The 25,518-nt window shown below is 44.9% G+C and overlaps 1 protein-coding gene across 1 annotated transcript in view; it reads left to right on the top strand.

Moving 5' to 3' along the window:
• The window catches only part of OTOGL (otogelin like), a 1,067,300-nt gene that overhangs the window by 835,910 nt on the left and 205,872 nt on the right, over nucleotides 1–25,518 (top strand). The window contains exon 43 of the mRNA XM_078649280.1: nucleotides 8,232–8,373. Within this exon, the coding sequence (XP_078505406.1) occupies nucleotides 8,232–8,373 (142 nt within the window). The remainder of the gene's footprint in view (nucleotides 1–8,231; nucleotides 8,374–25,518) is intronic.

Consider the following 25,518-nt stretch of genomic DNA (forward strand, 5'->3'; position numbering starts at 1 on the left):
TTATCATGTTCAGTTAATCAAACGCTAAATGGATCCAGCTCATAATGTGCTAACATTCTTTTAAACACCCTGTAGGACCTGCACTATACTTTATACAACCAAACAAATATGTAAAACCTATCATAAATATAGTTTGAGTTATCAGTCAGTCAGTCAAATTAGCTTTATTCGAGGTAAAAAACTCATAAAAGCATAAAACATTTAAAACCATTACATCCACAGTAACAAGTTTTTAAAACATATTTACAACCTCAAGAAAATGTTTTAAAATAATAAAGCATCATGACATCAGTAGTGTTAAAATTCATCAGTAAAACCTAAAATTCATACATTTATTTAGCCAGTATAAGCACAAGAAAAAGAATGGGTTCTCATTAGCTGGGAGAGCAGACAATGGCCTAAGTTCATTTCATCAAGCCTACTATTGTACAAGAGATTTCCTTCTGATAGCCCATGCCCAACCTAAGAATTTAGCAACTGCCACAGCAATGATTGGCAAAGAACTAGTGCAGATAATCCTTAGGGCCACAACACTCTCTCTCGTGCCGAGCTGTTTGCACATAGCCCTCAGCCAGACACGTCGAGGGACTGAGCAAGCCCCGCACACAAAGAGTAAATGGGCAATGGTCTCAGTACTGGTTTTACAGGCTGGGCAGACATGAGAATTACCCTCTACCCATCTTCCAGTTAGTGATCTAATTGGGAGAGACCCCACTCTGAGCTGGAAGTATAGCTTCCTGTCCTGGGGTTTGGTTATAATGTCCCAGTAGGGCTCAAGGGAAGGGGAAGCTTTTACTTCCAGAAACAGTCCCTCCAGGGTAGAAGGATCTGCATCATTCCAGTTCCGGCGTTCTACCATTTCCCAATACTTTGATTTTATGGTTGCTTTTGTCGGGAACTGGGCCTCCTCTGGTTTCTCCCATAACTCATTCATGCCTCGATTCCCTAGCATTCTACTCAAGTCCCCCAACCAGCCTATCTTATGGAACTTGTCGCAGTTAATTACATCCAGAAAGCCCCTTGCGTAATGAGCGAGTTCGGGGGTGACCCATATATGCCGCCAATATAAAATGGGTCTTAATCGCCATGTCTAAAATGGCTTTCCTACCTAACTCACAACACAGAGGCTTCATGGGTGTGCTTTTAGGGAGGCCAATAAGATTTAGAAGAAATTTGTTCTCGGCGAGCGTTAGTGATGCTAGATTGCCGTAACCCCGGAGCTCTGCGCCATAAAGCGCAGAGCTAATGGTTTTGGCCTCATATACTTGAAGTGCTGGCGCAATGGGTTTGGTCAAAGACCTTTTGAGTTCAGCACTTATAACACCAGTGTTTTGGCGGAATTTGAGAGCCGCCATTTCTGTATGTTTCCCCCACTTTGCGTCCTTAGCTATGTGGATACCCAGGTAAACAAAGTCCGAAACCATTTCTACCTTTTGGCCATCCATGAAGAAATTTCCTCTGAAGCTGGAATGGGGGTTGAATGTCATGAACTTTGTTTTGGCTACATTTACTTCATGCCCATTATCAGTGCAAAAACCCTCGAAGATATTCAAGGCACGCTGCAGGCCTCTGGGGGTTTTAGATAGTATGAGCGTGTCGTCTGCAAATAATAGGATTGGCGTTTTCACACCATCCAAAGTTGGAGCATCTACAGAAGCAGACAACATACGCTCCACTACTCCATTAATGTAAAGGGAGAAAAGCATCGGGGCCAAGGCACAGCCTTGGCGTACCCCCCGTTCTACCGGGAACTCGTCAGTTACTTGCCCATGTCTCCCCCACTGAATCTTTGCAGAGTTTGACTCATGCAGTCTCATCACTAACGATAGAGTTTCAAGTGGCATACCCATCTCAGCTAGGACTTTCCAAAGCAGGGAGCGAGGGACTAGGTCGAAAGCTGCACGTAAATCTATAAAGGCAGCATAAAGACTGCCCTTCGCCAACTGCACTGTCTTCCAATGCAGCAGCGTAAACCGAAAGATCTGTTCTGTCGTGCTGGTCAGTTTACAAAAACCTGCTTGATAAGAAGATAGAACATTATTTTCTTCCTCCCAGGTCATGATTTTTGCCAGGGTCATTTTACCTACAACCTTCTGTACTGTATCTATAACGCTGATGGGCCTGTAGTTCCCTGGTGAAGTTTTGTCCCCTTTTTTATATACAGGAATTATTACCGCCCCCAGCCAAGACTTTGGTACTGGTGCCCCTAGCCCTACTGCATTAGCCAGATTCAAGATATACTTGCCCCAGCATGATTTCTCATGGAGAAAAACATCCGTAGGCACCCCGTCTGGACCTGGAGCCTTGCCCCGTGTAACAGTCTAAGGCCGCTGCTACATCCGCATTGTTGAAAGGAGGAGCTTGAAATGCAGCAGTGGCCACAGACTCCCTGTTCATGTCCTCCGGACGGCACCTGTATTGGGGCCCGAAGTAGTCCAACCAGCTACTCTGGGAGACATGGTTGGAGGGTGGTTCTGGGAGACCCCCTTTCCCCCCACTTAACAATGTTCCAGAATAATCTGGATTCTTTGGCAGAACTGGCAGCTTTGAGATCTTGCCAGTGCTGCTCGTCCCATTGCTTCTTGGCTATAAATACACTGGACTTGTACTTCCGCCTTGCTTCCCTAACGGCGGTTGGGTCTTTGCTCTTGATGGCCATCCCCAGAGAAGTTCTAGCTGCCCTACATAGCATTGTACCACCCCGCTACATGTGGTCGACTTTTCTTGCCCGGCTGCGAGCGTACTACCCTGTAAAAATGGCCCTTTATCGAGCTAAAAAATTCACAGTTCAGATTAGTGATCTCTTCCATATCTGTTCTGCTCCCCGATCCCGACTTCAAAATTACTTCCATAGCAGAAGTGGTGAGATCCAGATCTTTGCTAATACTTTGTAGCGCCTCATGGTTAGCCACAATTTGGGGCCACTTAACCCGCCTCATATCGTTCGTTGGGACGATCTCCGCTATCGCTTCTATTATGATATTTTGCCCCTCAAGTTCCCCCCCCCCACAACAGGTGAGTAATACAAAGGGGGTTGTGATCACTCTCTTGTCTACTGACCTCCCTCACGTCTTTCATCAAATGCCAGATCGTTAAGCTGCAGATAACATAATCAATCCGGCTTTGCCAACGGCCATTATCAAAGGTGTTTGCCCCTTGCCCATCACTCGGTGTCCTACCATTCAAAGCTCTAAGCCCCCTTTCGCTACATAGGGCGTTCATCTGTATTACTTCTGTTGACCATCTACTCACAGGTTTTAGATCCAGCTTAGGAATCCCCCATTCAGTGTCTGCATCTTCTCCTGATTGCCAGTCTTCTACAGAAAGGGGCTCGAAGGTCATGTTCATGTCCCCGGCAATTAATATGCTGTTCTCACTTGGCTGGGCACCGATCAGTTGGTCAAGTGCAGCCAAGACCTGGGATTTCCCCCTATCAGGACCTCTTCTATACAGGTTATAAATGTCTTGGGGTTCCCCCGAAGGCATACTAAGCCTAATGAGCTGGATGTCATTATTGCCTGTAGGGAGCTCTGCTATCTTGTCCAAGAGTGCCTGCCGAGCCCAAATGGTTAGACCCCCTTTCGGTTTTCCCTTGGGGCCTTTATCGGCCGGAACAAAAAAATTAAGGAAACCCAAGAGATACAAAGGCTCACAGGCCCACGTCTCTTGGAAGATACAGACGTCAAAGCCATTTATAAACAACGCCCATTCTGGTGAGTGCATTCTGGAGCCCAATCCCGCAACATTCCACAAGACTATTCTACCCCCAACCCCACTAGAATCACCCCCCAATGCTGCGGTGGCTAGCGGCTGGACCCCTGGGCCAGATACGATTCGCGGATCACAACCTACTGCTGGCTCCTTATTGGCTACGCCAAATTCATTCTTCCCATCTAGGCTTGCCACATCTACTTCTGCCAAGGGAGAGCCTACCGAGCCTGAATATTCAGCCCCCTCTACCCTTCTAGATGTCTTTAGGTGGTTCCTACCCTTGGGCCCCTGTTGGACAATTGACAGCTCTCCTGTCCCGCTAAGGGGTAGTCAATCGATGGAATTAAGTCTGGATCTATGTGTCCCATTCCCATTCTCTCTTGGAGGCATATCTATTGCTAGTGAGAAAGGTAATGTGGGGATTTTCCTCAACTGAATGCCCGAATTGGCTGGGGGGCTTGATCTATACTCCATCTTGAATAAGTTCTCTGCTAAATTATCAGACACCAGGGTTAGTTCAATTACATCATGCGTCGCCCCCGAGTGGCTGACTCTCCTAGCTCTAACAATGTCTACTCTAATAATCGACCGGCACCCTCTAACATGCCTGAGCCAATGGATGGCATTATTCGTCAAAGAATCTACCCCCTCCCTCATTCCATTGGTTCGTATTTGGCACTTGGGCACATTAGTCATATATATAGTGTTCGTTGCAAAAGTACCCATTGCGTGTAAAGGGTGCTCAGATGGTTCCATGCTATAACTTGTTGATCTTTTGAGGGAAGTTAGAGTAGCATTGAGCAGAGCCCCAGGTGGCATTCCTGGCCCATTCCGTGGTAGCAGCCCTGGGGGGCCTCTCCGCCCTATGGGTGCCCCCTGGGTCCTCCGGGCGCTGTCATTGTACCTGCTTGCCACCTTGGATTCCCTCACGGGGGACTTCAAGGTGTTTACAGTCGAAGTTAAAGTAGGGGCGATGCTTGTGATGATTGCTCCCCCTTCAACCTGAGCAGGCCGGGGCAGCTTAGTGTTTGTGATGCCATTTTTCCTAGCTACTTGTTTAGTACCCTGGGATTTGGTTGGATATGCATTGAGTATGTTGGCGGAGGGCAAGTGTTGTTGACAAGTGGCACATAAATTGCCATTTGGAATGGTAGTTAGATTTAGGAATAATTTTTTCATACCCTCTATCTCATCTCTTAAAAGGTAGACCAAGTTGGCCAGATCGCCAATAGCGCTGAAGTTTACAGCTTGTGGCTGGGAACCCTCCATTCCATTGTTAATGGTTTCTCCTTCTGGCTCCTGCTGGATTTCAGCCAAAATGGCAAACCTATTGGCACATACTATTGGATCGTTGGAAATAACGGGTACAACCTGTGGGTTAACCGCACTCACCTCACTCCCTTCACTTAGATGCGAGTCTCCCCTTCGCCCCTTTGGCCGGCTGTCTTAGCCAAACTGATCAAGAACAGCCGCCTTTTGCTTAACACTCGCACTAAACATTTCGGGGATTACGATAGCTGGACCAGCCGCCTCTTGTGCATTAAAATTTGTATCCCCTACCACCCTTGCCACCTCACCAGTTTGTGGAAGCCCCACATCAGCAGTTAAAATGTCTTGGCAGTCCTCAATGATAGTGTCAATATTATCAATTATGCAGTTCAACCCCGCATGGTTAGGCGCTCTCTTTGCTTTCTTCTTTTTGATCTGCTTTTGGCGTTTAGCAGCCTCCGTAGCCCCCCCCTCCCTCCATAGATTTACGCTTGCCCATTTCCACTTCACAACAGGGAAATGAATCCCAAACAGATAGTCAATGGTACGACACGCTGTACCTTTATAGATGATGGGGCGTCACGTCCGGCTTCTTTGTAGATGGCAGTACAAGGAGGGCAATAGGGGTGTTAGAGTACAGGCCCGTCCCGTCCTCTTTCATCCCCGGACGGCCACAGACGGCCCGCCCTTAGCCCGGCGCAGATCCGCGCGCGGTCCCGCGCTGCGGGAGGCGGGGGAGTTCAAATAGTGGCAGGTGGATAAGTGGGCGGTCCTCCGCTCAGGTGTGCAGCGCACGGACTCCTGGGCAATGGAGTCCCGTGCAGTTGGCAACAAGCGTGCTCCCTTGTCTGGAAACCCTTCCTGGGGCGGCAAAGAGCTCAGATGTCAGAGAGCTTTTGAATAAGGATTGCAATGCAGGTTTCACCTGTAGTATCCTCACTTTAGACAATCCGCAGTAAGGAGAAATTATGTTAAGAGGTGTTTCTAAGACTCAAGTCAGCTATTCAGTTGATCCACCTTCGTCAAAAGCATGGGAATAATGAATATTCACAAATTACATCGAAGGTGGTCCAGGACAAGATGCTTGTCTTCTCTTAGTCTCCTCTCTTCACCAAACCTTTCCAACTGGACTGTTAGCACAGGAAACAGGGGGACTCCCTGCAACACCAGCGCCACTTAAAGCCTCCAACAACCTCTGCTACCAGCTCCCGTCAGCTTAACAGTCAGCCTGGTGGGGGAGCTGTGAATATTTCTAGCCAGAAGCCACTGAGGAGAAGGAAACGAGATGCTGCCGTAGTCGCCTCACTTTAATACTTGACCGTTGTCCCTGTGCCAGTGTACGCTTCTGAATCGTTCACCTCGGCAGCTAGATTGTGGGCGCTACCCAAATATAAGGAACTGAAGAGGAGACCCCCGCGAACTTCGACCTCAGACACCACACTTGTTCGCCCTAAACTTCACAGGGCGTGCTCAGCCCCCCGCTGTCCGTCCGAGTCTGGCTGGGGTGGTGCCGGGCGTGTGGGTGGCGCACGTCGAATACGTTGCAACACTTTCCCCGATGCGCTGCCGGTGCTTTCTCTCCCTCACCCTTCGCCTGCAGCCCGCAGACTAGCAAAGCAGCAGTTATAATGGGTACCTGATTCTTACTTAAGCACTTACATTTGCTTGCATTTTATAGCTGAGTGCTTTTGCAGTGTGACACAATAAATAGTAGGAGGTATAACCTGCTGCTGCAGGACACCTTATTATAGCCTTTGAGCCTGCCATAGCAGGCTCTACCGGTCAATAAAGCCTGCTCCAGCATTTTCGGCGAGGGCCTTTAACAAGAGAGCAGGCCTTTAATGGCTGGTAGAGCCCTCTACTGAGAGCTCTAAGGCTATTAGAACATTCCGTCCCTAAAGGGCAGGATGTTCTAAATTGTAAAACAAAGGTCTCAATGAGCCCGAAGTGGTTTGAAACCCCTCGGGCTACGTGAGGCCTTTGTTAAACATTGGAATGTTGATGCCCCGGGCTTCTACCGACCATGAAACACTGAGCACTCCATTGTTTTCAATGGAGCTCTCAACATTCCAATGTTCTAATAATGTGTAGCCTTGTCCACTCAGAATCCATATGTTTCTCTGCCAAAAATGTCTCTCATTTTGATTTAGCTTTCATTGATTTGTTATCCATCAAATCTTAAGCTCGTTATAGTATTGTAATTGATCTCTATCCCAGCTGGAGTCTAAATAATGGCAACACTGTCTGTGATTCCTTCTGGAACCCACACATGTGTTTGAGCCTTATTACAATGACAATTCATGATTGAAGGGTGTCAGTAATATTTACAGCCTAATTTAAAAAGGGTTGTCTCTAAGGCTGAACGTCTGTTTGGTTCCTTGTGGAGTCTTCTATACCACTAGGATTTGTGTGAAAGGACAACAGTGAACTGCCTTGGGAAATCCTAAAAAAAGACATTTAGAAACTCTCTCTTATCATAAGCTTGATAGCTGTAAATGTGTGTAACCTGATTCAACTGTTTATAGTCAAACCTGCATGTGAAAAAATACTAGTGGAAGCAAATGTGAATGTGTGAAAGACAATAGCTTCCTAAATGATGGCTCTCAGCGTAGATCCTTTCTAACTGCTCATCTTCATCCTTTGGCTTGGGTTAGGACTAGCACACAAAAACAGGGAGTGTTGAATGTGGATTATGTGCCTCATTTTCTTACTTTCTTAACATGGTTGGGCACATGCCCCATACCAGTCCTACCCCTGATCACAAGAGATGACAGCTTGATCGTCTGTCACCAAACACCTAGGGTTAACACCCCTCACCATTCTAGACATCCCATTAAAACCTCAAACAACCAGCACTATAAAATCATTTACCTCAGAATGTAGATCATAACAAGGAGACCTAAAAGACTATGGCAATACTATGGTAAACCTCACATGTAATTTTACCACCACCCAACACAAGCCAGCAGGACCCTGCAGGCATTCCGTACACAGACAAACAATATCATTAAATTCCCTTTAAAGCAACTCATCAAGTATCTGTTACTTTGGCTAGCAGAAACTGAAATAATGTAACAAGATTAGACACAGAGTAAACAGCTCTAATTTTGTGTAATAATTGTTAACGGATAATGAGGTATGAGATTTGCATAGGTGATATTGTTTTAGAGATTTACCACTTTTTTACCCAGTTTTACTGTACAGATAATATCTGGCAAATAATGTTATTGATACTCTCTTCTTTTCTTTAGGTTTCTCCACATGATTTTTGTGAGAAGATGTGGATCAACAATACATATTTTTTCAATTATGAATGTGATGCACTTTCTGCATATGTTTCTCTGTGCAACAAGCACAACATCTGCATCAGATGGAGAACACCAGATTATTGTTGTAAGTAGATGACCAGTATTAAAATGATCTAGCTAGTTCACAAATGGCTTGTTGATTTTGCATGATATTTGATAAATAAATAATGTGTGGAGCACTTGGATGACGGGCCGTGGGACGGAGTTAGAAGTGTTTAGAAAAAAAAATATTTGAAATGATCCTATTGGAGTGTTCTAAGTTAGCTTGGGGCCTGTCTATTAACTTCCCATTGGGCTAGTGGTTACTTGCTTGTCTACTAATGCTCTTTTTGCAACTTTGGGGGCATATTACCAAGGCGGGCGATATGTGATTATTGCCGCTTTAGTGTCCGTTTTCGGCCGCTAAGCGGCGATAATACTATCGCCCTATTAGCAAGCTATCGCTAACAGCAGTTAGCGACAGCTGTTAGGTGATAGCGAGCGGTTTGGGGCCCGCTTTGCATGTCAGCGATATTTATCGCTAATGACATGCAAAGTGGGCGTACCCAACCTGTTAGCGACTGAAAGCAGTTGCTAACGTCGCTATCGCCTATTAGCAAGGCAGGCGTAGCGATTGAAATATTTGCGCTAAGCTCTAATGTCTCCAAAAACTAATGCCTGCACAGACCAGTTCTTAGCCATTATATCCAATGGGAGTTGGATATTATGGCTAAGTCCTCATTAGCTATAATGCGCGAATATCGCTGGATTACCAGCAATATTCACACATTTCGCCGCAAACGGCGGATTTTTAATCGCTTTAGAGATAAACGTTGCTAATAGCACGTTATCTCTACGATAATATCCGTCGATGCTTGGCGTTAAAAAAATACTCGCTAAGCCCATTTAGCGATAAATATCGCTAGTTGTTGGTAATATGCCCCTTGGTTTGAGAGCACATTTTTTCCAAGCTGGAGGAAGTTCAGCTTTTCTGAATAGCATGTTGTAAAACACAACAAGCTGATTAGAGGTGGTTGGTTGCAAGGCAGTCTTCCAATTTCTGTAAGAAATGCAAAACTAGGAGGGCAATCCACCTGTGGGAATTTCTCCACCTTAGTATACCTGTGCTGGAGAAAAATTCGCCTGGTAGTTCCACCTCTCTGTTTAGCATTTCCTCTAGAAATTGGCGGGTTTTCCATTGCAACCAATACAAACCAACGTACATTTTCAATATTATCTCAAAGGGGCAAATTTACAAATGTAAATCTACATATATACTCATGTGTTTATTTACTACTACACTTAGGCGTAAATATATACATTTTTTTCTGTTCACAATTTTTAAGTGTTGAATTTCCTGCAGGAGTAAACATGCATGTCTCAAATGCCTAAAAGAAGGGAATGAAGTTCCTATGGGTTTCTAGTATATTTCCTTCATGCCATTGTTTTCTATAGGAGTGTGTTGCAGTGTCTGTGATTGGCCATGTGTTGTGCTTGACTTACTCTAATGATGGGCTTGAATATATTTACATCTGTTTTCTCTCCTTTAGAGTTAAAGTAACATTAGTATTATAGTTTGTGACTAGTAATGCTCTTACTCTTTTGTGGCTGTGTGTTTGTGTTAGCCTGTTACTCTGTACAAACCATCGGTAAGTCCTTCTCGTTTAGTAGTAAGTATTTCCAATTTTCCATCCACTTCCCCTTCTCCATTTCATATACACTACTGAAATGTATACCTGTGTGTGCAGATTTTGACACCACTCTGGTGGAACCCCACAAAGAAAAGATAGGAGAGGTGGAGGCCTCCACCGTAGGTTTATGAATAGCTTTTTGTAATACATGTGTCGTACTGCAGTTCTCCTTTCAGTGCCACAAAATATAGTTTGTGAGCAGGCCCCAAAGTAATTAATAGCAGGGGAAAAATATAAAAGTCCCCCTAAGGTATATGTATCCCTAAGGAGCTGAGTTAAGCTGAAGTATCATGATCATCCTATCTTGCTAAATAAATGCTTAATATTTCTATATATTCCAAGGCCAATATTGCCTAATACATATTCAGAACTCTATCATGTTTTCTTTATGTTCATCAACACAATGTTCAACAATAAAATCATGATGGAGCTTTATCTAGCTATTTGGATGGCCTGCGCAGTGCCTCAATCTTCTGAAATGCACCCATTTGCCTCCTGTTAGCATTTTCTTGGTTCTACCTTGTTATTTCACAGTCTAACCATGTTGGCCATCTGTAGGCCTCAGTGAACAAAATATTTTAGCCTCTTTGTCATCACGCACACATGCCAATTGAGGACCCCAAAATTGGTGAAGGAGATTTCGACTTCGATTAGACTAGCAGGGACACTGAGCTGATCTCCAAAAACCTGGTCCTACATTCTACTCAGTTAGCTGCATAAGTGACTTGTAACTGTATTTTGCATTGTTGATCAAAGTGCCAGTTTGTATCATCATCATCATTATTATTATTATTATTATCATTATTATTATTATTATTATTATTATTATTATTATTATTATTATTATCATTAATTAACACTTATTAAGCGCATAGCTACCCTAAGGCATCCCAGCGCTAGTGGCAGAGAGATAAGGAAAAGTGAAGTAGCTACCAGTTGATGTTCTGTAACAGCCAGGTTTTAAGAAACTTCCAAAAATGAGATGGGATGTCTCTGAGCGCCGGGGAAGGTTGTTCCACAGCCTAGCTGTATTGTATGAGAAGGACCGGCCCCCACTTTGCATTCTTGGATTTTAGGGATGATGGCTAGATTTAGATTCGCAGATCAGAGGAGTTTTCTCAGACGGTATGCAGTGATAAGGGACTGGTTGATTAGAGGGCCTTTTCCCAAGAGGGTCTTGTGGGTAATTCAGAGGGATTTAAATGTAATCCTCTCCTCAATGGGCAGCCAGTGTAGGGTCTTTAAACAGGGATTTGCCGACTGCGCTCTGGGAAAGCCCGAGAACAGTTCAGCGGCACAGATCTGTACCACCTGAAGTTTTCCTAAGGTGGATTAAGGTGCTCCTAGGTACAGGGAGTTGCTGTAGTCCAGGCACATAAGGACTAACGCCTGGACCATAGTTCTCCTTGCCGCCATGGGGAGGAGGGGAAGGACTTTCCGCAGCATTCTAAGGATGCCGTAACAGACACCTGACACTTCCACTGCTTGCTGGTCAAATTTAAGTGACTTATCAAGCCACACGCCCAGGCTTTTTATCTTGGACTTCAGGACCGGAGGAGGTCCCAAACAAGTTGGCCATGGCAATTTGAAATCCGCATTGGGTGTGTTGCCTAGATACATCATTTTGGTTTTGTCTCCATTAAGTTTAAGACATGAGAGTTTCATCCAGGTTGCTACCTTCTCCAGGCAGGATTGCAGGTCAGATGAAACATTATGTGGGTGATTCAGAGATACCACCAGCTGAGTATCATCCGCATATGTGACAATTTTAATCCCATACGGCAGGAGGACATCAGCCAATGGTCTCATATACACATTGAACAGCGTAGGACTCAGAGAAGACCCCTGAGGAACTCCATAGCTGAGAGGTAAAGGCCTAGAGGTAGATTCGCCCGCAAACACCTGCAATATTCTGACATTGAGAAAGGATTAGATCCATGAAATTGCTCTGTCTGACACCCCAAGAATAGTGAAATTAACAATCTTGAAAGCGGCACTGTATTCAAGGAGGATGATGGCTACTGCTCCTCCCTGATCAATTATCTTTTTTGCTTCTTCGACTATGGTCATGAGTGCAGATTTAGTTCAGTGATGGGGACAAAAACCCATCTGGTATTGGTGTAGGAGCTCATGAGTTTCTAAGATGGTCAAAAGAGTGGAATTTATATGCTTTTCCAGGATCTTACCAATCATGAGTAACAGGGATATGGGATGATAATTGCTCAGAACCTCAGGATTTAAACTTGGCTTTTTCAATAAAGCTTTCACCATGGCATGTTTCCAGTCCGGTGGAACAAGGCCATTGGTGATAGAAAGATTTATTACATCCCGTATGACCGGTAACACCACCTCTTTCACCTTACACAAAAGGTGAGGATGGACAGGGTCCAGGGGTGAGCCCGATTTTATATGTACAACAATGTCTGATAGGGTATCCAGGTCCAAGAGTGGAAATTCCTCCAAAGTGTGCATGATGTGATCCACAGGCCTGTTTATATTAAGAAGATCATTAGTCACCTCTATAAGGAGATCACTGGGACACGGGGTGTCTGGGAACATGTTGTATATAGTCTGAATTTTTCCCTGAAGGTATTCTGCCAGTTCATGTAATTGATCAACTGTTATTCCTGTAGACGTATCAGGGGGAGGAAGGTCCAGGAGGGACTTTGTGATACAGATTTCTTTGGGGGCATTAGCTGCTGAATTAATTTTTTCTTCAAAACAAAGTGCATTTTATGGACTATCTATATATCATTTTACTGGTCTTGCTATAGTCCTTCCTCCATTTCCTATCCAACCATTTACAGGTCTGTTTAAGCAATCCAAGCTTGGGTGAGTACCATGGAGAAATGTTCTCTCTCTTCCTACGGTGGGTAGTTTTAGCGGGAATGACTGTGTCCAATGAGGACTCTACCCAGTGTGTAAATGTCTCGGATGATAGAATGGTGCTAGAGTCTGGTGTAGGTTTTTGAGTTATTAAGCACAGACGACCAAGCCTCTATGGAAAGTTTGGACCAAGGGAGGACTTTCCTGGAGCTGGGTTCCTTAGAATCATGTTGAATCGGAGTCTTTAAGGAAAAAGGAATAAGTGAGTAATCATGCCAAGGCAGGGGAATATGTATTTCAACTACCAGCTCCATGTTGTTAGTAAATGCGGGGTCCAAGGTATGGCCTTTAATATGTGTGGGCCCAATGACTTTTTGTATTAGTTGAATTGCTGCAAGGTCTTGAGTGAGTTCCAAGGCATCAGTTTTGCTTGGGTCGTTGAAGTGTAAGTTAAAATCCCCTAGGAGCAGAAGATTAGTGGATGAGCTTGCCAAAGAGGCAGCCACTTCCAGAAGAGAATTAAAGAATTACCCACCCATTCCGGGAGGTCGATAAATAAGAATTCTTGAGAAAGTAAGCGAAGCAGTGGGGGAGATAGAGAAAAAAAAACTTTTACAGTTGGAAAAAGGGTTAGGTTCAACCCGACATTTAAAAGAGTCTTTAAAGATGATGGCAATGCCGACCCCTGTTTTCCTCTCATCATATTTAACAATAACCCTGGAGTTTACTTGTGGTAACAAAGTTCAAGAACTATCAGGTCTGTGTATCGTATTTCTCAAACTATCACTGTGCTATCTTCACTTTCCCTCCCAGGTTTTATGTCTGGCTAGAAAACACTGCTGTTGCCAAACCTTATGTAATCAACCTAAAAAAGGGCTCTATGAAGCTCTATCAGGAGAAGGGCTTTGGCTCCACCACATGTTGGTTGCTAGGAGTACATGTTTGGATTGGGCAGAGGTTGTGTGCTACCAAAAAAAGTGCCTACCTTCCAAAAGCTGTCATCCTTTTCTTTCTTTATCAAGCTGCCTGAGCTTGAACGTTCAGGGGCACAGATTGTAATGCAATTAAGGAGTCTTGGATAGCTTGATAGTTTACAGTATTTAGTTTTCACAGCAGTAGCACAAATGGGAGGAGGGCAGCCGTTACCCATGGACTTCAGAGTGCAGTTTTGTGTTTTTCAACCCAGGGATACATTAATCTACATGGAATTTTAGACCTTATATGATCAACCAAAAAAAGGTTTCCTAATCCTGTTGAGAGAGAGGCTTCGGCTCAACCCACATGCTTGTTCCCCTGAGTACAGGAGTTAATTGGGCTAAATGTGTGTGATTGTGGCAGTAGAATAAATGTAACATTCTGTATTCCATTGTCATGACTGCAAGCTTACTGTTTCTGCTTTTACACTGTCTGTATTCTTTTAAGTATGTTGTTATCGTCCCACATTCGGGGAGCAGTTCCTTGTCAGTTATACTGTGGCTCTCCGGAAGGTGGATGCTCTATTAAACTCCTCTTCAACTTACACACATTTGAGAATTTGTTACTATGACATATTGGCGATGATTCATGGAATTAATATTTGCAGGATGTAAGGTTATTGGAGCATCCACACACACATTTTTACCTTTGGAATTTGTTTTCCTGTTCTCCAGTCCCTGCGACCTATCGTTGATGTTGGTCATCCGGCTACCTCTGGATATTTCATCAGCAACGGGGATCCATCAGCTGAAGAAAGTTAAGGAATCCGAGTACTTGAGGAGAGCAGCATTCAGACCAAATGGTGAACTGGTCTGACAGGCAGTGAGTGACGAGACGATTTGGCCTCGCTGGAAGAACTGCTAACAACTTGAAGTTGTTAGGCAGTTTCTTGTTGTTGTGTTGTCGATTGTCACAGCTTTAGACTTTTTTCCTGCTTTTTGCTGTTGCTCCTGTTGTCAATTTGGGAGATTACAGCAAGATTGGAACGTGCGCTGGATGTCGCCTGCAATGGAACACGCACAGGAGCAAACCGTCTGAGGAATTCCTTATCATGAGATGGTGTGCACTAATCACGATAAGACGTGCAGCACGCTGTACATCAACACGTCACGTGCCCCCGCCATCTTGAATTGGGACCGGTTTGTATTCAACGGTGCAACCTATCGTTGATATTGGTCATCCTGCTACCTCTGGATATTTCTGTCAGCAACGGGGAACCATCGGCTGAAGAAAGTTATGGAATCTGATTACTTGAGGAGAGCAGCGTTCAGACCAAACGGTGAACTTGTCTGACAGGCAGCGAGTGACGAGACGACTTGGCCGCGCTGGCAGAGCTGCTAACAACTTGAAGTCGTTAGGCAGTTTCCCGTTGTTGTGTTGTCGATTGTCGCAGCTTTAGACTTTTTTCCTGCTTTTTGCTGTTGCTCCTGTTGTCAATTTGGGGAGATTACAGCAAGATTGTAATTTACACTGGAAGTTGCTCGCGATGGAACTCGTGCAGGAGCAAACCGTCTGAGGAATTCCTTATCATGAGATGGTGTGCACTAATCACGATAAGACGTGCAGCACGCTGTACATCAACACGTCACGTGCCCCCACCATCTTGAATTGGGACCGGTTTGTTATCAACGCTGCAACCTATCGTTGATATTGGTCATCCAGCTACCTCTGGATATTTCTGTCAGCAACAGGGAACCAACGGCTGAAGAAAGTTAAGGAATCTGAGTACTTGAGGAGAGCAGTGTTCAGACCAAACGGTGAACTTGTCTGACAGGCAGCGAGTGACGAGACGACTTGGCTGCGCTGGCAGAACTGCTAACAACTTGAAGTCGTTAGGCAGTTTCCCGTTGTTGTGTTGTCGATTGTCGCAGCTTTAGATTTTTTTCCTGCTTTTTGCTGTTGCTCCTGTTGTCAATTTGGGGAGATTACAGCAAGATTGGAACTTGCGCTGGAAGTCGCCTTCGATGGAACTCGCACAGGAGCAAACCGTCTGAGGAATTCCTTATCGTGAGATGGTGTGTGCTACTCACGATAAGACACGCACCACGCTGTGACATCAACATGTTACAGGCCTCCGCCATCTTGAATTTGGACCGGTTTGTATTCAACGCTGCAACCTATCGTTGATGTTGGTCATCCGGCTACCTCTGGATATTTCTGTCAGCAACGGGGAACCATTGGCTGAAGAAAGTTAAGGAATCCGAGTACTTGAAGAGAGCAGCTTTCAGACCAAACAGTGAACGTGTCTGACAGTCAGCAAGTGACAAAACGACTTGGCCGCACTGGCAGAACTGCTAACAACTTGAAGTCATTAGGCAGTTTCCTGTTGTTGTGTTGTTGATTGTCACAGCTTTAGACTTTTTTCCTGCTTTTTGCCATTGCTCCTATTGTCAATTTGGGGAGATTACAGCAAGATTGTAATTTACACTGGAAGTTGCTCGCGATGGAACTCGTGCAGGAGCAAACCGTCTGAGGAATTCGTTATCGGGAGATGGTGTGCGCTACTCACGATAAGACGCGCACCACGCTGTGAGATCAACACGTCACGTGACTCGCCATCTTGAATTGGGACCATTTCGTATTCAGCGCTGCGTGTTCGGTGACACGCACATCTCATATAATTGCAAAACTGGATTTTCAGTGCTATGCGTATCTTGATGATACACACCTCATATAATGTAACTTCAATTACCATTTTTATCTTATTCAACTTAATGGTAACATTTTACTTTTTAGTTTTATTTGATAATTCAACAATTATTATACAAATACTAGTACTTGTTTTATTACTAATTTTTGGTATTATTTTCACTCAACTTATCTTGGTAATATTGAAGTTAATTTCTGTTTTTACCAAATGAGCAGTGTGTGTGTGGAATTCCTGCACCTCTGTTTTTTTCAGGTCCCAATCAACCTAGCATAAAATGGGAAAAGTGGTTCAGGCACTTTAACAATTATCTTTTAGCTATTAATGGTGATGGTTTCAATGCTAAAAGAAAAAAACATTATTACTAAATATGATGGGCACACATGCTGAAGATGTTTTTGAACATCTACCTCCATCCCCAACTCCAAGGGGAATGGAAAGTGGGGAATATGATTGCTTTTACAGAAGCAGTAGACAGACTAAAAGATTCATAGAACAACCTCATATTGTTATGGAAAGATACCATTCTACACTCAACACCAATTGGTTAATGTATCTGTTGATGCTAATGTTTCTTGCTTAAGAGTGTTAGCTGTAGAATGTGACTTTGGGGTTCAAGTATACAAATAGATTAGAGACCAATTAATCATTTGTTTTTCAAACAAGAAAATTCCGGAACAACTATTGAGACAACGCAATCCATTCTTACAAGAGGCCATTGATATTGCCAAAAGTTTTGAACGATCCATTACCTCATTGAATACTAATAATGTAGATAGCATACCTGGAGGGGTAGCTGCTCTTAGTGTGAAAGACACCAAACTTAAGGCTGGTTGTTTCAAAGGGAAATCTAACAAACCTTTTACATTATGCACTCAGGTAATAAACAATATTCTCGTAATTCATCTTCTAGTAAAACAATTGTGCACCCATTGTGTATCCAGATCACATTGTTTTCAATTCAAACATTGCCCAGCTAGAGGTAAAGAGTGTTATAAATGCAAAAACAGTGGGTCACTTTGGAGCTTTATGCCAAAGCAACAGGAGAGTTGCCAGTCTTGCAGATGAGGAGTTTTAGAGGAAGTGAACAATGAACCTGTGTTTGAAAATACCATTGTATGTATAAGAGAAGGTGATGTCAGTAGTCACAAAGATGAACACCAGCTGCAACATTAAATATCAATATTGCAAGCATATGCCTGTTGTGTTTATACAACAGCATATTGTCTTTTCCCAACTTGCATTCTTTTAGTTTATCTTGCATATGTTGTTGAGCTTGTTTGTGTTTGTTTAGAGGGTGAATGCAAGAACGAGTTAGTGCATGCATGTATGGCATCGTTTCCTCATGTATAGGTCCTTTGTTCACAAAACCCAAACTTCTTCTGATCAATAACACTGGAAGAGTTGGTGAATTAAAAACTGCCTTATGTCTGTATGCCCAAATTACCTATAAATATGTCCTCATACGACCATCCCAACAAGTAAATATATCTGCCACTCATTTTGCATGGTAAACTACTCCTATGGATTTCAAATCTTGGCGAAAGTTAGCCCATATTATAATGTTCAGTTATCACAAGAGCATCAAGTGATCCAGTTATGTGTCTCTGTGCATCTTTTGGAGTAATATTCATCCTCCTGTTTCTATGGATTGGTCCCAATGCCACTCATGCACCTTATAAATTATGGCTTGGATAGTAACAAAATGTGATATTACTGTATAACAAATACTGCTCTAGTAATGTCCATAATGAGATTGTGTGTAGAAGAGTACTTTTTTCCCTCTGGCATATATTTCTATTGCGTAAATCACATTTCTGGCTCAGCTCTTCAAAGATTGTTTGCTTTCCCAACCACGGTTGACACAAATAAACTGAGTTCAATGCACCAATGCTTGAATGTGAAGTGTTTGTAACACTCCAGAACTGCACCCAATACAAAGTTGCAGTGATGTCAATGCTTTTGAGTTCCATTCAAATTCCGTGAGATTCAGGGGAATTCCACAATGGGGCGGAGTGGACATTTGGCTCTATTTTCTTAGTGCAAAATGCAACCTTTCATCCAAAAATGGCTGTGAGGTTGCATTTTGCATTGAGCAGTAGCACTGCCAAATAATAAAAGCACTGCAGTACATATCCCTCGGGCCCTTACATAATCTGCAGTGACCACTGCAAAGTGTGTAAGGGTGCCAGGGGTATGCACTGTAGTTACAAGAGTATGCAGAATTACAAAATTCCCCCAATTCCTCCGGTGAACTTAATTATTTTGTCCAGGTCTAGTTACTAACAGTCTCTAAACAGGGATCCAGGGACACAGTGGTGATCAGAAACACATCTTATTCCCTTTCTTCAACCACACACACTTACACAAACACACACACAATGTGCTAAGAAAACAAGACTTTAACTTAAAGGCACGTTAATTTTAATAGTTACAGCCTGCTTCTCAACACACCTAAAATACCACACAGTAAACGATTAAAACAGCCCAAGTGTACATTACAAACAACAATAAAAAAAATATTTCTAACATGATTAAAATGTCATCTAAACACCTAACACCCTGAAAGCTATGCCTATGTGCTAATCTAGGACAGGACATAGTATAGAATATTTAGCATCTTAATTTTCTTAGAGAGATCAAGTGCACTGCATACCTTAGTTACAGCAAAATGCTGTAGTTATCAGGAGTCAAGGACGCTGTGTTCCTTACAATCATTAGAAAGTGTGATACGGCAGTCTCTCTCTAATAGGCAGGATCATCTCTGGCAGTATCTTGCTTGAGATAATCTGAAGAACCTCTAATGACATGTGGTCAAGTGGCAGTCCTTTTATACTGTATCTCATCTAAGATAGAATTTCTAGCATCACCTTATGAATCTTTGATATAACCAATGAGCTTCAAGATGCTAATCTAGAATGCATCCCTTTAACCACATAAGGTAAAAATACGAAAATTCAGACTACACTGTTTAAATGACTTGACACGTTCACAGTTTTTGGAAAGATAAAGACAGACTAAATCTTCGTCAAATATGGATATGTTGATAATTCTGAAAAAGTACTGAAAATGGCATCACAGCCTATGAAAAAGGAGTCAGGCACTATGTCTTTATGTCATTTCAATTGTTGAGTCGATCAATACCATTTTATGTAGTTCCTTATGTATCTGTCTCATGTTGGCGTCTTGTCTCTTCTCCATTCTTCCTTCTCTATGGAAATATTTTTGTACTATCAATTTGTGTCGGTCCAAAGGCAGAGTACCTCAGGATAGAGATTAACCATGTTGTGATGAGGTTGGACACCCACACAAAATAAATGTGGTGTGAAACACTTTATTCAAGTTCAGCACTACACACTAACATCATTCTAAGAATAACATATTAAGATTACCTCATGTAGTAGACTCTGCTTATTAAATAGACAGCGAAGCATGCTAAGTTATCACACATCTTACTCCCCCATTGTGTATTTGTTTTTACCTATATGAACATGTCTAATAATGACTTTAAAAACTGGTATATATTCCAATCCAAAGTGAACATAAATAAAAAAATGTAAAGAAAAAACCAAGTTTAAGGCACATTATAATCATAAGTGAATCTGTGTGGAATAAAAGAATGAATTGAGCATCCTAAAGGAATAAATCGAGCATACTTACAATTCGCAGTAAGGAATAAGCTTCATATGTAATCCTTCATGAATATGGTTTGGGACAAGTGCTCATTTACTCCTTCTCAGTTCAAACTCATCACCAAATGTCATTCCGTTGGAACTTGTGCAACTCAAGGAGTCAGAGCACGCAACGGAAATTCATCCTAGGTTCCAGAAACTGTTATCATCGAACTTTACAGGGATGTCGAATAACTTGATAGCCCTAAATGAAGCAGAAAATGTAGATGTACCACACCCCTGAGGGTACCTTATGCTCAACCAGTAACCCACTCTTACTTCAGCCGTAGGAGTGGAATGTCTCACATTGAAAAATTCCTTTTCCAGACCATTGTTTTCTGTGTATCCTTCCATACCTCACTGTGTGATGCACCTCCCACATTCTTACACATTATCCAAGCTGGATACATCAATATATTGAGTTTCCTGTCTCTGAACAGGTCAAAAGGTACTTTGCCCGAGACCGAATAAGGTGTAAGACGGCATATTCTCACTCTCTCATGGATCTCACTTTTCCCATCTCTGTTCTGTGTTTATAGCAATTTGGATGGACCACTTTAACATTGTATTAAATCTTTCTTTCATCCCATTGGTTTCGAAATGGTAGTGAGGACATTTCTTATGCTGAACCCCTTTTTTGGGCAAATATTTTTCCATCTCGTTGGGCACTAGTTTTACCCCATGGTCCATCAGGATACACTCAGGAATAGCCTCTCTGCTAAAAATGTAATTGAGGAACCTGATGACATTATTCATTTCTATGCTCTGTGTAATGCATATTATTGGCCAATGTAAAAACATGCCTATCAAGACCAGTACATAGGAATGACCTGTTCTACTAGTCAATGGTCCTAGAATGTCCAAGGGCACCTCTTTCCAAACTCTCTCCAGGGTCTTCCTCACCACCATGGGTTGTTTTCTGGTTTTACATACCTTATCATTTACATTACACTCCATATAGTCTTTCACAACTCTTTCCAACTGTATATCAATTCCAGGTCACCAAAAATACAGTCAAAATCTTTCTTTAGTTTTGGAAATTTCCTAATGGCCCTGATGAACCAAATAGATGTTTTTTTCTGACCAAGATTGGAGGAAACAGTGTTGTGCCCCTCAACAGCAATCCATCACTCACAGATAATTCTTCTCGCACATTCCAGTATTTTAATCCATCCTCACACCACTTTAGTGCCCCAGCCCTTGTTGATCAACAAGGTCACTTCATGCAATACAAAATCGCCTTTCAAAAGACGTTTCCACTACTGATTATGCCTTCAATGACTTCACAGACCTTCAAATCCTCCAGATTCCACAGGTCGCCTCTGTCTATCTCAGCCTCAGGTTCTGCCTGTACTGAGACTAGGCATGAGAGACAATCAGTCACCCTATTTTCTGTTTCTGGGATGTACTGTGCTTTAAAATTATAGTCCTGAAAAGCAACAACCCAAATGAAAATTCTGGATGAAATGGTAACTAAATTCATCTGAAAGAACCAGTTAGTTAGAGATTCCTTACTTTAGGATTACTTCCCCGGAGGCAGACTGGATTAGGAAAGATTTTTGGTCAGAAGTAACCCTGCGTGTCGAAAGGTGGCGTTGGTTGGCTCTGCATTTGTCGTTGGCGTTGTGGTTGCCGGGATGATGTTGCGGTAGCTACCTAGACTCCTCCCTCGTGCGCTGACATCAGTTCTTTCTTTTTCCGCGCCAGCCAGCGCAGATCTGGAGAGAGCGGTAACTCCAGTCACTTTTTGACTGACTTTTTCTTGACTTTTGTTGACACAGTTTTTGGCTCCTGGTGCACGAGGGATGCCCGGTTTCAAAGCCTGCGGTTCCTATATCAGTCTGATGTCGGTAATGGATCCGCACCGCGTGTGCCTGTTTTGCTTGGAGCGCTACCATGATCCCAAGTCATGCTCTGACTGCCGGACCATGAATCCAAAGTCTTTGTGGGAGCGATACTGAAAGCTTCCTGAGGACCGGCAGTTTGCCCCGGTCGCGTGAGAGGTCGAGGGACCGGTCGCGGAGCCACCACTACCAATCTTCTTCCAAGTCCTCGCATTCCACAGGTAAGTCGAAGCACAAGAAGTCGAAGAAACACTATCGCTCTTTAAATTCTCCCTGTCGGTCGGCTGACGCAATGAGGTATGCGAGTGGTGCCCCTCCCACGGCTCCGTGTGCAGAGCCCGAAATGTCGACTCTGAGTTTCCCTCCCTTCCCGCGACCCCTGCCCAGCTTCACCAATCTTACGAGGAGATCATGCCATCTTTGTGCAGCCCGACTCCGCCTGTGCGCCTTTAGGCCCCGCAGCCTCGGCTGGGGGCCCTGGGCCTTCAAAGTTGGCAGCTTTGGCCCCGATGCCGCAGGATCCCCTTGGATCCGGATCGACACCGGTTGACCTGGTTATACCTCCCCTGGCGCAGATTCCACCGGCACCACGTCCGCAGCGGGCGTCGGCTGTCTCCCCAGCTGACGTCGACCCCGGCTTCCACCTCGATGTAGAGACGGAGCCGGACCAGCGTCGATGGGTACTTTTGTGCCCTTGTTCTACCATGGCTCTTCTAGACCAAATTGGCAGCCAGAGGAAGGTGAGGAGGATTGAGAGGGGTCTGGTGACCCTTTAACTGACAAGTTGGGTTACGACCCGGACTGGAGAGAGGACCTGGGGGAAGCCAATGGTCTGAATACCTCGCCAGACCTTGGCATGTTGTCTCCTCCTACTGTGGCTACGCAGGAGGGAGCGTCTTACACTGTGGTGTTGCATAGGGCGGCAGAGGCTCTCCACCCTGTGCTACCTACGGTGGCAGTCATGATTGACCTCCTGACAGGTGGTTCAACCGGTAGTGAGCTCTTCGGAGCCCCTCCTACCTTTCAATGAAGCCCTCGCTGGCATCCTTTTTGGCACCTGGTCCAGGCCCAATACAGGGGCTCCTGTGGATAGGATGATTGCCCAACGCCACTGCCCGGCCCCGGGTGACCCCGCTTTCCTCTCCCAACACCCCACCCCTGAGAGCTTGGTGGTCCAAGCCTCCACCTCCAAAGGCGCAATTCCTAACGCACCACCTGATAGGGAATCAAAAAAGCTGGATCATCTTGGGAAGATGTTTTCTTCCTCCAGCTTGGAACTGCAGTCGGTAAACACTGCATGTCTATTGGCCCATTACACCGACTCCATGTGGGACACGGTGGCGCAAGTACTGCCCCAGTACCCGGAGGAGGCCCGGCCATACTCTCCCGTGCAGTTGCCGAAGGGAGAGATGCAGCAAAGTTTACCATCTGCTGTGGGCTGGATACCACCGACTCACTAGGCAGGATGATTTCCACATTAGTACCCTTCAACGCTACGCCTGGTTGAGGCCTACTGGTTTTTCAGTGGATGTCCAATCCACTCTTATGGACATGCCCTTTGATGGCCATCGCCTTTTCGGCAACAAGGCTGACAACGCGCTTGAACGCTTTAAGGACTTACGGGCTATGACCAGGTCCTTGGGCCTCTCCACCACCTGCCCTACGCAGTTTGCTTTTTGCCTCCATCGTGGCTACGGAAGGGGTGCCCAGCCACGTCCCACCCAGGGCCACAGGCCAGTGCAAGCTGCGCGGCTGGGGACGTGGGAACCACCGCGTGCTTCTGGGGGCCAGATGGCTGGCCAGTCCACCACAGACCCCTCTGCAACAGCCTACAAACCTTCCTAGTCCAACCTTTTAGGGCCACCAATCGCCAGTGGGTGGCAGGATTAGCCATCACCTCCCCCACTGGTGCACCATCACGTCGGACAGGTAGGTGTTGCAAATAGTCCAAATGGGCTACTCCCTCCCCTTCGAGACTACCCCTCCAACCATGCCAACCATGTACCATTACATGTTGGAGGATCATCTGGCCCTTCTACAACAGGACGTTTTGGAACTTTTGGCCAAAGGAGCCATCGAGCGAGTTTCTGTTCCAGAATTAGGTCGTGGTTGCTATTCCCACTACTTTCCAGTACCTAAAAAGGACAATGGCCTCCAGAAGGAGAAGTTCAAAATGTTGACAATAGTTCAGGTCCTGTCTGCCCTCAACCCTGGAGACTGGATGGTAGCGTTGGACTTGCAGAATACTTACTTTCACATCCCCGTCCTGCTGGACCACCGGCGTTTCCTATGGTTCACGATACGCCATGAGCACTTTCAGTTCACCGTGCTCCCCTATGGCCTTACCAGTGCCCCTCGGGCGTTCAAGAAAGTGATGATGGTGGTCGCAGTTCATCTGCGTAGATTAGGGCTTTCAGTCTTCCCTTATCTTGATGACTGGCTGTTGAAGGTGGGCTCGCCCCATGCTGTCGTCCCCCTCCTCCAGACTACGGCAGACCTCATGCATTTGCTGGGGTTCTCCATCAATGTGCCGAAGTCACATCTGACTCCCTCTCAGAAGCTCCTCTTCATAGGAGCGGTTCTGGACACAGCGCAGTTTTGGGTCTATCCACCCGAACAGTGAGTCCAGGATATTCGGGCTATGATTCCGATCTTTCAGCCACTATACTGTGTTTTGGTTAGGATGACCCTCTGGCTACTGGGCCTGATGGCCTCCTGCTGGTGGACTATGCCAGATGGCATATGCAGGCTCTGCAGTGGGACCTGAAGTTCCAGTGGGCACAACATCAGGGGAACCTGTCTGATTGCATCCAGATCTCGGAGGGCACTGCACACTAATTGCAGTGGTGGCTAACGAACCGGGATTGGGTCGATGGCAGATCCCTCTCCCTGACCCAACCAGAGTTTACAGTGGTGACAGATGCATCACTTCTGGGATGGGGCGGCTACATGGGGGAGGCTGAGATCAGAAGCCTCTGCTATCCAGGAGAGTCTGGGTTCCACATTAACCTTCTGGTGCTTCGGGCGATTTGTCTTGCTCTCAAAGCATTTATTCCCTTTGTCCAGGGAAGAGTAGTGTAGGTGTTCACAGACAGCACCACCGCCATGTGGTACTGCAACAAACAAGGCGGGTGGGGTTGTGGACCCTATATCAAGAGGCCCTCTGTCTCTGGACATGGCTGGATCATTAGGGCATATCCCTGGTGGTTGAACACCTGGCAGGTTCCCAGAACGCCAGGGCGGACGAACTCAGCCGCAGGTGCATGATGGATCATAAATGGCGTCTTCTTAACTCAAGGTGGTGCAAGGTCTCTTTCAACAGTGGGGAGAGCCTTGGTTAGATCTCTTCGCCACCGAAGAGAAGATGCAATGTCAGCAAATATGCATGTTGGAATTTCCAAGGTGGCACTCGCTAGGTGACACTTTTTGTTGCAAGTGGAGTTGCGGTCTTCCGTACGCCTTTTGCCTATACCACTTCTGCCCAGAGTGCTGAAGATGAGGTGCAACCGGGCCCAAGTCATTCTTGTGGCTCCGAATTGGGCAAGAAGAGTGTGGTATCCTGAGCTGCTACACATGGCCATCGATCCTTCGATCAGA

Source organism: Lissotriton helveticus, chromosome 1_1 (genome assembly GCF_964261635.1).
Source record: "Lissotriton helveticus chromosome 1_1, aLisHel1.1, whole genome shotgun sequence".
In the NCBI taxonomy this organism is placed as follows: Eukaryota; Metazoa; Chordata; class Amphibia; order Caudata; family Salamandridae; genus Lissotriton; species Lissotriton helveticus.